The sequence below is a fragment of the Aedes albopictus genome, chromosome 3 (genome assembly GCF_035046485.1).
Source record: "Aedes albopictus strain Foshan chromosome 3, AalbF5, whole genome shotgun sequence".
NCBI lineage: Eukaryota > Metazoa > Arthropoda > Insecta > Diptera > Culicidae > Aedes > Aedes albopictus.
This window is the reverse complement of record NC_085138.1, coordinates 324,437,603-324,455,411: the sequence shown is the minus strand read 5'-3', so window position 1 is coordinate 324,455,411 and position 17,809 is coordinate 324,437,603. Positions and strand designations below refer to the sequence as shown.

Sequence of the window (17,809 nt, the reverse complement as noted above, 5' to 3'; positions counted from 1 at the left end):
GGGACTTCTCCGCTCGCTTCTGAGCCTCGTCGAGCAGCTTCCGCTTCACAAGCTCCATCGTCAGTTCTTCGTCGGACCGGCTCTCTAGTGCCGTCGTTAGCGTGTCGAAGGTGTCCGGCATGCTCTTCAACACCATCGCAACTTTGAGGCTTGACTCCAGCTCCTGTCCAGCGTTGGCTAGGCTTGCGAAGAATTCGTCCATCCGGAAGAGGTGGCCTTCCATGTCTCCATCGTCCAGATACTCCGCCTTGCAGAGCTTTTTCAGCACGGAAACCCTGGTGCACATCGTGGTTTTCTGATGATGGCCTTCCAGAGCTTTCCATGTCTCACCTGACGTCTTGCAATTTCTGATGAGAGGGTGCTGGCTGTCGTCGACAAGTAGAGCAATCGTGGCACGAGCTTTTGCATCTCCATCCTTCCAGGCTTCCGTCAGGGGGTTTGGGGCGGCCTCCGTTACATGCTTCCATAGATTTTCGCGGATCAGCAGTATCTCGACCTTGAACCCCAACTTTCGTAGCCTCCGCTCCGTAGCTTCTCAATAAAAAACTTGCTTCCGTCCATTTCTTCTTTTGAAAAAATCTTCCAGAATCTTCTAGTTAAAAACGGCCCATAACCTATTGGGATCTGCCGTAGATCGGATAATTGGATAAGAACAACTGTTCGGTTCAAAGGTTGGGAACTAAACTAACTGAATTATTTTATTGTATTGTATATATGTCAAAGTACAAAATATCATGGCCTTCTTGTTCATCAAGCGCCTACTCTCCAACACACGGGCGGCGCGTCCACGCAGCGTGCACGCAAGTACGTCCTGAGTTACACACAATCAAATTGATTGATGCACAAGCGAGAAGAAAAAGAAGTTTTGACATCCAAGCGGTGTGCCGTTTACATCCATCGACCAATCAGCGACGCCGATCACATCGCCGGCACACCGCTCGGATGTCAAAACTTCTTCTTCTTTTCGCTTGGTGCATCAATCAATGGGAGGATTCATACGAAAACGCAACGCTACCGCAGCGCGTAGTTCACTCGAGTTTGATGTGCCTGCATTCTACTTCATATACTTTTTTGCCTTAACTGCTCGAATTTAGCTAGTGACAGTTTATTAAAATTTGCAAAGGTTTTTACTTCAGTTACCTAGAGAACAACAAAAGCTGACATTTCTGTATTCTAATTGGATTTCTAATTTGTATCGCTCTACTGTAAATGCGGTAAACAATCTGTACTTTCAAAAGTAGTTAAGGTACAAAGTATCTAAATACCAAGGTAAGAGATTCCCGCTAATATTCACGGATTAGTGAGAAAAGGAAAAAAGCAAAAAATAGTTATGAAGTTTGCGCTAATTTGTATGGGCGCATCACTATTTAGCAAACTTTCTTAAGAAATTAAGCACTCTCATCATAGAAGCAATTATTAAATTGCATCTCACTGGATTTAAAGTTACTTCCATGCAATAAAACAGGAAATATCGCCATTTGAAAATCGGTAACATTTTTTTTTAAATTGATTTTAAACATATTTTTTCAGCATTTAGAAACATCCAAACTACTAAAATTTTACAAACTTAGCTGAAATAATGACATTTTAGTGTAAAAACACCAACTTTTCATAACTAACGCAGATGTGTTGGTGAGTCTCATTTTTGACATTTGCGGGAATCTCTTACCTTGGGTATTTAGATACGTTGGTTAAGGTAGGTAGGTTTTTTATTAATTTAAATGTTGGAAACAATTACATACGATTAACTTTCACAGGAACAACCATCGGTAAGCATCCACCATGTCGTCATCCCCGGGAGACAACCGGTATACATTCGAATCGCCGGAAAACAAAAACAACAAACCGTTATACCCCAGTACGGACAGCGGCTTTCTGCCGCTGGGCTTTAGCACCCCACAGCAGCAGCGGAACAGTGGGCCCAGTTCCCACCAGCGAAACTACTACTCGGCACAGCCCAAGTATATGCTCCCAAGGCAACGGGGATTTCACAACCGGAACCGAAACCCTCAGCAACAGCAGCAAGAACATCAACAACAACAACAGCACCAGGGTGGCAACGAGGGTTCCCCTGCTGATAGCGAAGAACGCCCACAGGAGAGGAGACAATTCCACCACAACCGCGATTGGAAGGGTCAACAAAATTTCCAATCGAGATCGAACAACAATCGCTTCCAGCAGCAGCAGCAGCAGCATCACCAGCGGAGGAACCGTTTCGGACTGGGGCACAATCAGGTACGGAGGGATGGAATGGCTTATTTTGTGGGCACCGTAGAGCGGGGTAAAGTTGATCATTATTAACGATTCCGTTTTATTTGTAGGGTAAGGATAACGATGGGAAGTATAACATAAACGATTACTTCCACCCTTCGATGCTGGAAGATCCTTGGCAACAGTTGGTGCAACAGAACGAGCGAAGTAAAGCCGAGGAGGGTGATTCCAGCGATGCTGGCGGAGGCGGAAGTGGAAGTGATGCGGGTGATGACTAAAATAAAATGGTCTGCATGTGAAGCACGAGTTCGAATTCGAGGCCGAAACTATGTCATTATATCTGTTTCTATTATACGTTTAAACATTTGTTCAAATGTGACACGTATTAAACTAATCTGTGCTCATGCATATTACGTTCTTGCTGAGTTTTAGACTGGGTCAACAAAGTCGATTTTTTGGAACAAAGCTTTTTCGATTCCTTTTAGCGTCCAAAACAACTGTGCAAAATTTGAGAGCGATTGGTTGCTTCCCCGTATTCCGCATTGCGATTGAAATTTGTATGGAATTTACTATGGAAAAACGTGCTTTTTTGCATTTTTCTCATAAATTGAAATTTTTCGTCTGAAACGATCCAACTAATGACGTTGAAGTATAGCCTAGGATATGCCGAAAAACTTTGCCGAAGACCGCAAAGTGATCTGACACTTGTGAAAAAAGTTATAAAGTACAGATTACCCGGTGGTGCTTAACATTTAACATGTAAAGGAATAACATCAATAATAAAATCTCAATTTTTAGCCTAAGTTACCAGGCGAATAACTTTTTTCACAAGCGTCGGGTCACTTTGCGGTCTTCGTCAAAGTTTGTCGGCATATCCTAGGCTATACTTGACCGTCATTAGTTAGATCGTTGTAGACAAAAGAATTCAACTTATGAGTAAAATGCGAAAAAGTACGTTTTCCCATACTAACTTCCATACAAATTTCAATTACAATGCGGAATACGGGGACGCAACCAATCGCTCCCAAATTTTGCACAGTTGCTTTGGACACAAATGTAGATTGAAAAAGCTTTGTTCCGGGTTGATACGATCAAATTTAAAGTTTCTCCATACAACGTTGACCCACTATAATATATATGTTATATTTTTACTCGTAAATACTGTGCGAGCACTATATTATAGACAGCTCCATATTTTGAGCAGTCTGCAAATCCAAAATAGAATTGTCTCTTCTGAAACAATATATTGAATCGAGAGTTGAGTTGGGGCTTAAATTTTATGAATTCCCTCAAATTCAATCGTTATAAAAAAAATATCGTTTTGGATTCAACTGCGTACGTAGAAGCTTCTTATAGTACCTATCAATAATTAAAAATTAGGAACACGTAGACCACTAACAAAAATATGTCTAGATCATGGACTGCTGCAGGTATCAGAAGGCCGGCTCCAGAGGCACGTTATTCTCCTTTTGGACAATTGTGCAATGGTCATAATAAAAGCCTATTTCATCATGTACCTTAGGGAAAAGGAAGAAAATAAGGATTAAGATGGGGATAGGAAAAGGTAGGGAAATATGAAAAAAAAAAAAACAGGAAAAAGGCTTTGTAATAACGCATAAAGCGTAAAGAGAGTCTAGCTCTTTACCACAGCGGGTTAAGAACAACAGAACATTCTGAAGATTCAGGTTTCTGAACTCAGTTTCACTTAATTAGTGTTTACCGAATAATTTGGAAACGCAGTTGAGCAAAAACTGGACAGTTACATATCAAATGATTCGAAGTTCCATAAAATCGGATTCACAGCTATCACATACAAATGAATCAGCATGCTGAATATTCGCCATGTAATAGCTAGATCGGCAGAGGCCAGTTAATGCTTTGACCAGAATGCTGCAATTCTACTTTGACAGATTTGTAAGATACTTCGCCACCCTCAGTACAATACAATATGGTTTGACGACAAGACTCTGAACTATTGCAGTGTTGTCTTCGATATCGGAATAGCTGGCTCAGGGCCAATGAAGTCATGTGATGCTCCAGTGCGAGCTAACTCATCAGCCAACTCATTTCCAGCGATGGAAGAATGGCCAGATACCCGTACAAGGTGAACAGCGTTTGCTGAATTCAGCTCCTCGATTTGTGTTCGACAAGCGATAACTACCTTCAACCTAGAGTTGGCCGAAGCAAGTGCTTTAATAGCAGCCTGGCTAGCTGAACAGAAGTATATTACTTTGCCCATTACGTGCTGCTGAAGTGCTGATTGCACTCCGCACATAAGAACAAAATTTCGGCCTAAAAAACGGTGCAGTATCTACCAAGTGAGTAAGACTGATGCAGCTCACGAGAATAAACACCAGCAACTGCTCGTCCTTCAAGAAGGGAGCCATCAGTGTAAAATACGATGCCGTCTGAAATACTTCTTTCCAGATAGCCAGATGTCCACTCTTCCCGGGAAGGGAATTTCGTGGAAAATGTCTTATATGGAAAATTACAAACAATTGTAAGATCACTTGGAGCAAGGACGATTTTGTCAGAATTCACTAAAAGTGGAAACAACGAGGTGTGTGTTGATGTGCGGTTCACAGGAGTTTCCTCTAGTAGACCGAGTACCCGCAACCGGTAAGTGCAAGAAAGGGCTTCTGGTTTGAGATGAATGTGTAGTGGGGCAACGTCAAAGAGCACTTCGAGCGCTGCCGTAGGAGTTGAAGAGAACGCTCCAGACATCGCCATTAAGGTGAATATATAACGAAGCCACACTTCGAATTTTCAAAAGCACAAATCTAAAGAACCGATGGTTGCTTTGTGCTGAAAAGTTGATCGATTGGTCACCACCAGCAGATCACCAATCGATCAACTTTTCAGCGCAATCCGTCTTTTGGTTCCTCACATTTGTGCTCTTGAAAATTTGGGGTGCGGCTTCGTTATATATTCACCTTAAGCACATCCTTTGGAGATGGCCTAATTTTGATTGGACCGTTCTCACTTCGCGCTTTTGCCACCACACCAGACATCCATAAGCCAATATTGGACGAACAACAGTTGTGTAGATCCATTTGATATACTTGGGATAAGGACCCCAAGTTGTACCAAAGGTTTGCCGGCATTGCCCGAAGGCCATACAAGCTTTCTTGATTCTGAACTCAACATGAGGCGTCCAGGAAAGCTTGGAATCAAGAATGACTCCAACGTACTTTACCTGTTCAGTCACATCAATTTCAGAATCAAAGAGACGCAAAGGTCGAACGCCATTACGGTTTCGCCTTTCCGTAAAAAGGACAATAGATGTTTTACTCGGATTTACCGAAAGGCCATATTGGCGACACCAACCCTCAACTACCTGAAGAGCGTTTTGCATCAGGTCGAAAAGGGTGCTGATGCACTAACAATGTTAGGTAGTCGTCGGCAAAACCATAAGTAGGAAAACCGCTATTATTGAGTTGCCTCAATAGCGTATCTGCTACGAGATTCCACAAAAGCGGTGATAAGACTCCCCCTTGGGGGCATCCACAAACACTCAATTTCCTAATCCCTGCTAGACGCAATGTCGAGAAGAGATATCGGTTTTTGAGCATTTGGTGAATCCAATTGGAAATCATTGGAGATATACCATGACTCCGTGCGGCTTCCAATATGGCATCGAAAGGCACGTTGTCAAAGGCACCCTCGATATCTAAGAAAACACTCAAACAAGATTGCTTTTGAGCGAATGCTTTCTCGATATCGTAAACAACCTTGTGTAAAAGAGTCACAGTGGACTTACCAGATTGGTAGGCATGTTGGTTCACATGACGAGGCACGTTGGCCAGATGAACATCACGGATATGATGATCCACAATGCGTTCTAAGCATTTCAGAAGAAAAGAGGTCAAACTGATAGGTCTGAAACTCTTTGCTTCTTCATACGACGCACGACCCACTTTCGGAATAAACTTTACAGTAATATCCCTCCAGGATTTGGGAATATACCCTGTAGCAAAACTGCAAACAAGTAGTTTTTTCAAAACATGTTTGAAATAATCAAATCCCTTCTGAAGCAAAATAGGATAAATCCCATCTGCCCCAGGAGATTTGAAAGGAGCAAAGCTATTAAGAGCCCACTCAATCGATTCTATAGTTACAATACTCCGAGCCGAAGCTAAAGAATCATAACTACAAGAAAAGACATCAGGATCATCCGAAGATGTAATATCCACACATCCAGGGAAGTGTGTGCTGAATAAGCATTCCAGAACTTCCTCATCAGAGGCAGTCAGATCGCCATTTGGCAAACGAAGTTCGTTCACCCGGAAATCCTTAGATTTCGCAAGGATTTTGTTTAACCGACTGACTTCACTCAAGCTGGAAACATTTGTACAAAGGTTTTTCCAGCCGGATCGTTCAGCAGACCGAAGAGCTTTCCTGTAGGCCTTGCGAGCCGACCTGAAAGCCTCCGAACCAGCCGAACGTCATCTGTTCCAACTCTTTCTACATTGTTTCCTGAGTTTCGCCAGATCAGAGTTCCACCAAGGGGTTCCTCTTGTGATCTTCACATACCGTAGAGGGCATGCTTCTTCAAAAGCTTCCATGATGAAGGTCGTTGTAGTATCAACGGCATCATCTAAATCACTTGGAGTGTCAATGGATGGTGAATATCCATGAAATTTGGCTGCAACCAAATCAGTATAAAGATCCCAGTTTGTTGACCGAGGATTCCTGAAACGCAATGTTTGCGAAGTAACATTTAAATGTTCAAAAAAGATATAGCGATGGTCAGATAAAGATTCTTCATCTGACACATGCCCATTGGTCAGCTCGTGACTAATTCTGCTAGAGCAAAGCGTTATATCTAACACTTCCTCTCTAGCAGATATCATGAAGGTTGGGCGGTTGCCTATGTTAAGTAATGCAAGATCTGTACTACTTAAGTACTCCATCAAACTGGAGCCTCTAAAGTTAATGTCTGAGCTGCCCCAGATGATATGGTGAGCATTAGCATCTCTGCCAACAATTAGCGGAAGGCCTTTTGAAGTGCAGTATGCGATGACTTGTTTGAAAGCATCCGTAGGGGATGGTTCATCATGTGGTAAATACACAGAACAATAGACGTATTTCCTGTTGAGGTTTCCAACAGATACATCAATTGTGATAGCACATACATCTCTGGTGGTTAGTTCAGAGATGAGTGTAGCAACTATTGCGTTGTTGACAAGCACACAGGCTCGAGGCATGACACGCGAGTTTGCCATTTCATGTTTACTGAAAGTGGCAAACACCGGGTTCACAAGGTTTCCTAGATAGAAATTTCCTTTACGAAAGTAAGGTTCTTGTATCAAGGCCACTTGGGCTGTACCATTTTGCATAAGTCTGCAAAGATTGATCGTTGCTGTTCTTTTATGCTGAAGATTGATCCGAGCTATCCTAACCGTAGCCACTACCCAAACAAGGTAGTAAGATTAAACTCTTCGCAATAACAGCAAAACAAAGAACAGCAGCAATAAAACCAGATCGGTATCGATTGGAAAACGCCAAAGGCGAGGATACACAAAATTCACTGTGTAAATCGCATAATGCGAAACCATATAAGTGAAAATTTAAACTAATTAAAAACATCTTCATAATCCCGCCCTTATTTAGCCTCAAGTGAGACTAAAGAAGGTCAGCTTATTGTCTCGGAGAAACATAAGGTCCACTGCACCATTGCTCCGGTTAGCGCAGTAAGGGCAGCATACTGTGGAGGGCGCCCTGGGTGTCTACTCACAAGACAAAATAAAATTCCGAGTTTTCCAGGGGGAATTTTAAATGTAGATAAATAAAAAAATAGCCCAAATTTTATAAAATTTCTATATTTCTCAAAAGTTACACAGACATATAATCAAAACTTAAGCTAAACATTTTAAGGGGAAATGCGCAAGATTTATTATCCAAAAGATTTAACCAAATCACCAATATTGCAAAAATCGGTTGAGGAATATTCGTGCTGGTGGTGTAGTAAATGTTGAGATTTCGAAATACTACCCATGTTTCTTTCTTCAAATCCTTCCAAAATTCCTCCTTCAAATTCATTTCCAGCTTCTCGTTTAGTTTTTCCATAAAATTATCGAAAATTTTTGTTTTCTTGCTTTCTCCAGTTTTTCCAATAATACCTAGAGGTTTTTACGTATTTGCTCACATGAATATAGCTCCTTCCCAGATTTTTCACGAGGCCTGAACACAGGACTTTCTTCCAGAGTTTCTCGCTGGGTTCCTCCCGAGGATCTTTTCAAATTTTTTCCAAAGTTTATCCAGAAATTTGTCTTAGTTTTTTTCGGGATTGTTTTTCAAGAGTTTCTCTATGGATTTTGGCAGAAGTTCTTCCAGAAACTGTGGATTTTCTTGCGGGATTTCATAACTTAGTTTTTTCCGGGAATACTTTTAGAGGTTTTCAGAGTTCCTCTTTAAATTTCCCTAATATTTCGTCTTGAGATTAGCCCAATTTTTTTTTCGAGATGTCCCAGTTTCAAGATTTTCTCAAGATTTCTATCGTAGTTCCTCTCGAGATTTCTTTAATAAGTCTTTGCGGAGTTTTTCGCAAATTTTGACCGATATTCCTTCAGATTTTTCTGAAAATTTCTTACAAGAAATCTCGTAAATTATCAGGAGATGTCCTACGAAAAAAAACGCTGAAAAAATCCTGCTTGAGCTCCGGGAGCAATTTAAGAAAAATCCCATAGAAGAGCATCCAGAATCTCGGGATAATTTCTGGTAGAGATTCCGGGAAGAGCTCTGGGAATAATCCCAAGAAAATCTGTAGGAAAATAATGTCAGGATCAATGCAAGAAATCAGACCATCAACTACATAGAAAAGCCTTGATACTTACTTACTTACCGGTCAGGCTAAGGCCGGGGTGGCCTCTGCTGTACATAGTAGCCGCCTCCATTCCACTCGGTCCATGGCTGTTTGTCTCCAGTTCCGCACTCTGCGTAGGGTCCGCAGATCGTCCTCCACTTGGTCGACCCACCTAGCTCGCTGCGCTCCACGTCTTCTTGTACCGGTCGGATGACTCTCGAGAACCATTTTAGTCGGGTTGCTATCCGACATCCTGATGACGTGACCCGCCCACCGTAGCCTCCCGATTTTCGCGGTATGGACGATGGTTGGTTCTCTTAGCAGCTGATGCAGCTCGTGGTTCATTCGCCTTCTCCAAGTCCCGTCTTCCATCTGCACTCCGCCGTAGATGGTACGCAACACCTTCCGTTCGAAAACTCCAAGGGCGCGTTGGTCCTCTGCACGTAGGGTCCATGTTTCGTGCCCATAGAGGACGACCGGTCTAATCAGCGTTTTGTAGATGGTTAACTTCGTGTTACGGCGAACTTTGTTCGATCGTAGAGTTCTGCGGAGTCCAAAGTAAGCACGATTTCCTGCCACAATGCGCCTCTGAATTTCTCTGCTGGTGTCGTTGTCGTCGGTCACCAGTGAGCCCAAGTACACGAATTCTTCAACCGCCTCGATTTCATCACCGTCGATATGAATTCGGGGTGGTGGGCGCGGTGATTCCTCCCTGGAGCCCTTTGCCATCATGTACTTTGTCTTCGACACATTAATGACTAATCCGATTCGCTTGGCTTCACTCTTTAGTCGGATGTACGTTTCCGCCATCGTCTCAAATTTACGAGCAATAATATCAATATCATCGGCGAAGCCAAGCAGCTGAACGGACTTCGTGAAAATCGTCCCACTCGTGTTTATCCCCGCTCTTCTTATTACACCCTCCAAAGCAATGTTGAACAGCAAGCACGAAAGACCATCACCTTGCCGTAACCCTCTGCGAGATTCGAAGGGACTCGAGAGTGTCCCTGATACTCGAACTACGCACATCACTCGATCCATCGTCGCCTTGATCAACCGTATCAGTTTATCCGGGAATCCGTATTCGTGCATAATCTGCCATAGCTGTTCTCGATCGATTGTATCATACGCCGATTTAAAATCGATGAACAAGTGATGTGTGGGCACGTTGTATTCGCGGCATTTCTGCAACACCTGGCGGATGGCGAACATCTGGTCCGTTGTAGCGCGTTCACCCATAAATCCAGCCTGATATTGCCCCACGAACTCTCTTGCAATCGGTGATAGACGGCGGCATAAAATTTGAGAGAGTATCTTGTAGGCAGCGCTCAGTAGTGTGATCGCGCGGTAGTTCCCGCAATCCAACTTGTCGCCCTTTTTGTAGATGGGACACACGATACCTTCCATCCATTCCTCCGGTAATACTTCCTCCTCCCAAATCTTGGTAATGACCCAGTGTAGTGCTCTCACCAGTGCTTCTCCACCGTATTTTAGAAGCTCGCTTGGTAGTTGATCTGCTCCAGCGGCCTTGTTGTTATTCAACCGGCCAACCTCCTCCTCAATCTCTTGAAGGTCAGGGGCCGGAAGTCTTTCGTCCTGTGCACATACTCCTAGATCTGTTACCACGCCACCTTCGGTACTTGCAACGTCGCCATTGAGGTGCTCATCGTAATGCTGCCGCCACCTCTCGACCACCTCACGCTCGCTCGTGAGAATATTCCCGTGATTATCTCGGCACATGTCGGCTTGTGGCACAAAGCCTCTGCGCGAGCGGTTCAGCTTCTCGTAGAACTTTCGTGTGTCCTTAGCGCGGTACAGCTCTTCCATCGCTTCGCGATCTCGTTCTTCCTGCTGGCGCTTCTTCATCCGGAAGACTGAGTTCTGCCTGTTCCGCGCCTGTTTGTAACGTGCCTCATTCGCTCTCGTACGGTGTTGCAGCATTCTCGCCCATGCTGCATTCTTCTCGTTTTTCAACTGTTCACATTCGCCGTCGTACCAGTCGTTTCTGTGATTCGGAGTCGCGAAGCCTAGTGCTGTAGCCGAGGTACTACCTATGGCGGATCGGATGTCCCTCCAGCCATCTTCAAGTGTAGCTGCGCCAAGCTGCTCTTCCGTTGGTAGGGCCACTGCTAACTGCTGCGCGTAGTCTTGAGCCACTTCTACGTTACGAAGTTGCTCGATGTTGAGCCGTGGCGTTTGACTTCGACGTGTGGTGATAAATGTCGAAAGTTTTGAGCGCATGCATACAGCGACTAAGTAGTGATCCGAATCTATATTCGCACTGCGGTATGTGCGGACGTTGGTTATATCTGAGAAGAATTTACCGTCGATTAGAACGTGGTCGATTTGGTTTTCTGTTTGTTGGTCGGGTGATCTCCAGGTGGCTTTGTGGATATCTTTGCGGGGGAAGAAGGTGCTTCGGACTACCATACCACGGGAGGCTGCAAAGTTTACGCATCGCTGGCCGTTATCATTCGATACGGCGTGCAGGCTGTTTCGCCCGATTACCGGTCTGTACATTTCCTCCCTTCCTACCTGCGCGTTCATGTCGCCGACAACGATTTTCACGTCACGCGGCGAGCAACCATCGTATGTTTGCTCTAACTGCGCGTAGAACGCTTCTTCACAGACAAACAGACGTAACACTTGCGAAATTTCCATCGACCACGCTTTTAACGATCATTTTAAATTTTCATAGTTGTGGCTTTCACAACCAGAGGCGCGCGCATCGTTTTTCGATGCGTTTGACGTTTCACACTAGCGCCTTCTGTTGACGATATTGCACAACACAGTGATTCGTGCAACTTTTCCACCAGATGATGGTAGTGTGAACTGGGCGATGAATTTCCATGAAAATCGTTCAAGGTGTTACGTCTGTTTGTCTGTGGCTTCTTTCTCGTCATCGGGTCTCCCTTCGTGTGGGCAGTGGACGTTAATGATGCTGTAGTTGAAGAAACGGCCCTTAACTCTCAACATGCACATCCTTGCGTTGATCGGCTGCCACCCGATCACACGTTGTCGCATCTTGTCCAACACTATAAATCCTGTTCCCAGTTCATTGGTGGTGCCACAGCTTTGGTAGAAGGTAGCCGCTCGATGCCCGCTTTTCCACACTTTCTGTCCAGTCCAACAAAGTTCCTGCAACGCCACGATGTCGAAGTTGCGGGGATGTAGTTCGTCGTAGATTATCCTGTCACATCCTGCGAAACCTAGTGACTTGCAATTCCATGTTCCAAGTTTCCAATCGTAGTCCTTATTTCGTCGCGTGGGTCTTTGCCGATTGTATCGAGTCGTATTTTCTCCTATGTTATTCGCAATGGGGTTTTTTACGGGTGGCTTATTGGGCCTACGCCAACACTCCTGTCTCGCCGGAGGGCCATCGTGCCAGTTCTGTTTAACGTCCCAACCAACACTGGGACGACCACGCTGATGGGGCTACCACCTTGGATCTAGCTGGGCGTGGTGCAGCGTTTCTTACTCAGCCGCTGGATGCCAGAACAGACGCTGTTTGAGCCGCACCTCCTTGGTGAACAGACACTCGGATCGTACCTCCTCAATCTAGCTGAAGTCAGAAGGACAACAGTGCCCAGGCTGCACTACCAGCTAAGCACACAACTCTTAGCTGGCGGTCTTTGTCATCGCTTGACCCGTGGAAGCATGAGGTAGGAACTTGTGAGGACCAGAGCTATGTTGGACGCTCTCCTTATCGACTCACCGTTTTGCAGCCCAGAAAAGCCTTGATAAATATTCGAAAAAAAAAAAAAAAAAAAAAAAAAAAAAAAAAAGCCTTGATAAATATTCGAAAAAAAAAATACGGCACGTACTCCATGAGAAATATCAGCAGTAACTCCCCTCAATTCCAGAAGATTCTCTGAAACATCTTAGGAGAAAGTCTAGGATGAATTCTGAAAAACTCTGAGAGACATTCCACGATCAACACTGGAAGGAATCTTTCTCTCAGAAGCTCCGAGAGAAATCTCAAAAGAAATCCCGTGAGAACCTTTGGGAAATATACCAGCTGAAACTTCTGTAGAAATCCAAGTAGAAACTCTATAAGAAAGATAAATTTCTTGAAGAAATCACAGGACATACTTCGTAAGAAATTCCGGAAGGAATTCTTACAGAAAATTAGTGAAAAACTTCTTAAAACCGTTGGAGGAGCTTTAGCAGAAATCCCAGTAATAACACCTTCAAGAGGAATCCCGAAAGAAACACAAACAGAAATTCCGCGACAACATCTCTGGTATATCCTGAGAGAAACCCTTGTGGAGATCTCGGGATAAACCCTGGTAGAAAGCCACGGGAACTCTGGGAGCAATACTGGGAAAATCTCTAGAGAAATTTTGCATGATCTGTATGATATGAAATACTATATGTTAAAATTCCATCGGTACTCCGGAATCCTAGAAGATTCTCATGGAAAAATGCCGGAAAGAATATTGGAAACATGCTGGTAATAATCCGGAAGAAGTTCAAAAAAGAATACCAAGACGAATGACGAGAAAAAATGCAGAAGGAATCGTATAGAAACCCTAGGAGAAATTTAAGAGGTACACTCCCGATCAAAAGTTTGGGGTCACCCCCTCAAAAACATGTTATTTTTTAGGCCCATATCTCCGCCGATTTGCGTCCGATTTCAAAACCCTAGGTTTCATTCAAAAGATAATAAGTCAAAGAAACTTTGAACATGATTTGAAAGAAACTTTTAAAAAAAAAAAAAATTGTATGTAAACTTAACCCAAAGTTGCCAAATTTTCTAAAAAATGAATATAAACTTACGGCAGTGTCGCTGGAAATTGGGTCGACCAAATTTTAAGATGAGAGCGGTAATATAACCCATTTTCTATTAGCTTTCAACTGCTTTTTACAGAATTTAGCAAAAAACATCTAGAAAAAATGTTATTAAAAAAATTAACTCTTCATGACATCGGCCAAAAGTTTGGGATCACTTTCGTATAACATGGAAAAGTGATTTGGTGATATCTTCGTCATCTATAGTTCAATTTTAATTCTTTTGGGTTCATTTCAAAGATAATTAACTAAATTTACGTTTGATGTCTTTAATTTAACGTATTTAACGATTTAACGTATCAAACGATTGCAATCATCACTTTCTTACGCCTTTCCCACATTGACCTGCAACCTGACGTGGCAGGCGCCATTGTCGCCTAAAAATAGAAGATCACAAACGCTCACACACTGAAGATGCCTGCTAGTCCCCGGCAGGTGTCTCATTAGTCCTTGTGTGAGTGTAGCTGGTCTGGCGATACTGGAGTAGCATCCACGGGCGGTCAATCAAGCTCAAGCTCAAGCTCAAGCTTAACGATTTTTGTATATAAAAATGTTATGTAAAGTTAACACATTTCACCACACTTCAAAAAATGAGTTAACTTTACGTTAAGTTTTAGCAAAGTCCAAATTAAGTCGTAGCACTCGGGCTCAGACTGGGTACCAACTCTAGTACTACATTTGGTCCCCGGTACCCAAATTTGACATTTGGCTGTCGACCTGCTTTTTAACTAACTTTGTGACGCAGTAGCCCACAACGAAGTAGTAGCTCATGACAATAAATAAATGTGAACTTGTCAATGAAAATGCATTCTTTTATAGTCCGGCATTAGTTTGAAAAGCCAGTGAACTTTAAAGGTAATTTTTCATCAATCTGCACATTATCTGTCAGCTCAACTATTCTACAGTAGACTTTTTTTCTACTAACAGAAGCGCGAACAAAACACCCATTGAACCCGAACGTGAACCAGATGCATTCGCCTAAAGATAATCTCTCAGGCACCTGTACATGCTGAAAGTGGATATCTTCAAGAATTGCTTATAAAATCCGTCGTGTTGAAGATTCGATTCAGAACTCCTAATAAATTATAGAAAAAAAAATAGAAAATATAATTGACCCTTTTTATTGACTCTCAAATAATTTGATAGAGCCCCATTTACACACCCATTTACTGTGTAGAAGATGATAACAGGAGAATACTTAGAACATGGTAATGATTGGTCAAATATTTTCTTTTTCCTGTGCTCCGCATTATTGCTCTGACTATGATTTGAATCAAACTGATACATATTTTCCAAACTTTATGCTCGATAGCAGATAGAGACCCAAGCTCCGGCCGGGTTCCAGACATTTTCTTTTCAACGGAATTATGGCGTACTTCTCACCCTGCCGTACCCTTGGTCTGGTCAGGCTCTAGTTTGGCTAGCGAGAAATCGGAGAAAGCGCATCAAAATATCATTGGAAAGACATCGATGTCTGCTCGACCCGGTTCCAGTCTCTTAATACTAATTGCACCAGGTCAGCAACTGGACAAGACGGTTGATTCCGACCGATTGGGGATTGTCTGTCAAATTTTGCGTGCCCATAAGTTCTGCTGGCAGCAAAGGCCAGCCCGAAAAAAGTTGAAACTGGTTCGCATTCAAACTTGAAGCATCATAAGCTGGGAAGATCATCGTGGGTATTTCTGCCTAGAATATGGCCCCCAAATTATCTCTTTTAGACAACTACTTGTGAAATTGTAAGGTGCCTTAAAATAGAAAGAGATATTTATGATAAATCAGAAAATACCATGTTTGAGTTCTCAACGACAATTTTTTTTTTCTTGTTTATACTTGCGTAAATAATGTGTTTGTTACTCTTAGCAACAAGAACGGAGTACTAGAATTTCAATTTGCAGCGAGGCGCAAGGTTTTATTGTTTGAAGGTATTATATATTTGCGCGCTAGTACTTCGTGAGCCATGAAATTTTCAAGTAATGTATGGGAGTTCGAGGTCTTGATTTAGTCTTTGGTTTTAGTATGTAAATTTCAACAAATATGTGTGGATCAATGTCTATGCAGTATCATTCATTTTGTTTCAAATAAGCCAAGAAGAATTAAAATTTAATGAAAGATGGTAAAGATATCACCAAATCACTTTTCCATGTTTTACGATAGTGACCCCAAACTTTTGGCCGATACATCATTTTGAGGGGTGACCCCAAACTTTTGGTCGATGACATGAAGAGTTAATTTACTTAATAACTTTTTTTTCTAGATTTTATAGCTAAGTTCTGTAAAAACAGTTGAAAGCTAATAGAAAATGGGTTATATTATCGCTCTCATCTTAAAATTTTGTCGATCCAATTTCCAGCGACACTGCCGTAAGTTTATATTCATTTTTTTTAGAAAATTTGGCAACTTTGGGTTAAGTTTACAAACGAAATTTTTTGAAAGTTTTTTTTTCAATTATGTTCAAAGTTTCTTTGACTTATTATCTTTCAAATAAGACGTAGGGTTTTGAAATCGGACGCAAATTGGCGAATATATGGACCAAAAAAAAATTACATGTTTTTGAGGGGGTGACCCCAAACTTTTGATCGGGAGTGTATTACCAAAGAAATTCCAAAAAGAAACTCTGGCACACATTCTGGAAAAAAACGCTGTAGTCGATTTTCTAGATGGATACACTATCACTACATAATCAAAAACTTTCTATTCAGACCCATGATGTAGTAAACTCTGTGGCCCACAGACTGTGGGACATTATTTCTGAGAAGATCTACAAGTAATACTATAATCTAATGTAAAATAATGTATAGCGCATTTTGTTCACCACTGGACTATCGCAATAGTTTTCAGGAGTGCGAAAACGCAAATAAAAGTGCGCGATTGCATCAAATCAACTCGGTGTCTTCAGAGCACTTATTCAGCATAGATCGAAGAAATAGTGCGCCAAAGACATCAACTTGTTTTGATGCAATAGCGCACTCTTATTTACGTTTTCGCACTTATGAAGACTGAGTGCGCAGTCCAGTGCACAGTAGAAAAAATCGACCCAAAAAACGGATCTTTTAACGCTGCTGGTTTCGGTACGTGAAGTTAACCATTTCTGACGTAGTACAAGTACAAGAAATCGATTGGTGCTAAATTCATTCACCGCACGGCACGGGAAGTAGTCCATTTTGCCCTTTTTTTCATACAAGAAGAGAACCAATTGTACTTTCAAACAACAAACATGACTGTAGTTCGTTGAAAATAGCTGCAGGTGTAATAAGAGGCTAATAGCAATCATAAGTATACATGAAAGATCCTTTTAAATGCTGATTTGCCCCATATGCCCCAATAAGTGCTGCAAATTCACGCTTTCACCTAATTATCAATTGATTTTTAATGTTACTGATTTGAAGGTGATTTTTTTGGCTTAAGGTAAATCGGGACGCTGTGTTATTTTTCCTATCTTCCCTCTCTTTCTAACAATTTGCTTCGCGATTTTGGAGATGGTAATCTCGATTTCTATCGCACAGATGAGGCTGAAAAACAATCAGCATATGCACTGCAAGTGAGCATACACAATGATAGATTTTTGTTCCATTATATGAAGTAGAATCTGAGATTACCATCTTAGTAGAAACAGAGCAATGGCTGATATTTCCTCGGTCGTCCCGTCCGCCCTTAAACAAAAAGCGGTAAATCTATTATCACCAGAATCATCTTCGGGAGTTGTCCAATTTACCCCATTTTGTCCTATTTTGATAGAAAATGGGATTTAAAATGTAAAATGTATTTATAAGAAACAGATACTACTATGGAACGTTGAAATTAGTATTAGGTGCAATTGGAAGTAATCATGCGCATATATGAAAGATTTTTTCTCTATTTTACCCTACATGCTCCAAAAACTGATGGATGATAACCTTTCTGTAATGTCACTAGTTGTAAAACATGAAGTTATTGATCATTTTTTATTCTGCTATTCTGCTATTATCAACGCATCCCCTGGCTTTCGCCCATCTGCGTTGTCTT

General features: G+C 42.2%; 1 protein-coding gene across 1 annotated transcript; it reads left to right on the top strand.

The window, feature by feature from the left end:
* The first annotated feature begins 1,757 nt into the window (after positions 1 to 1,757).
* LOC109401142 (protein kinase 4) lies at positions 1,758 to 2,511 on the top strand. Its single transcript, XM_062859403.1, has 2 exons — positions 1,758 to 2,235; positions 2,322 to 2,511. Exons 1-2 carry the CDS (start codon positions 1,783 to 1,785, stop codon positions 2,487 to 2,489), a joined length of 621 nt encoding a protein of 206 aa, XP_062715387.1. The 5' UTR covers positions 1,758 to 1,782; the 3' UTR covers positions 2,490 to 2,511.
* Positions 2,512 to 17,809: the final 15,298 nt, after the last annotated feature.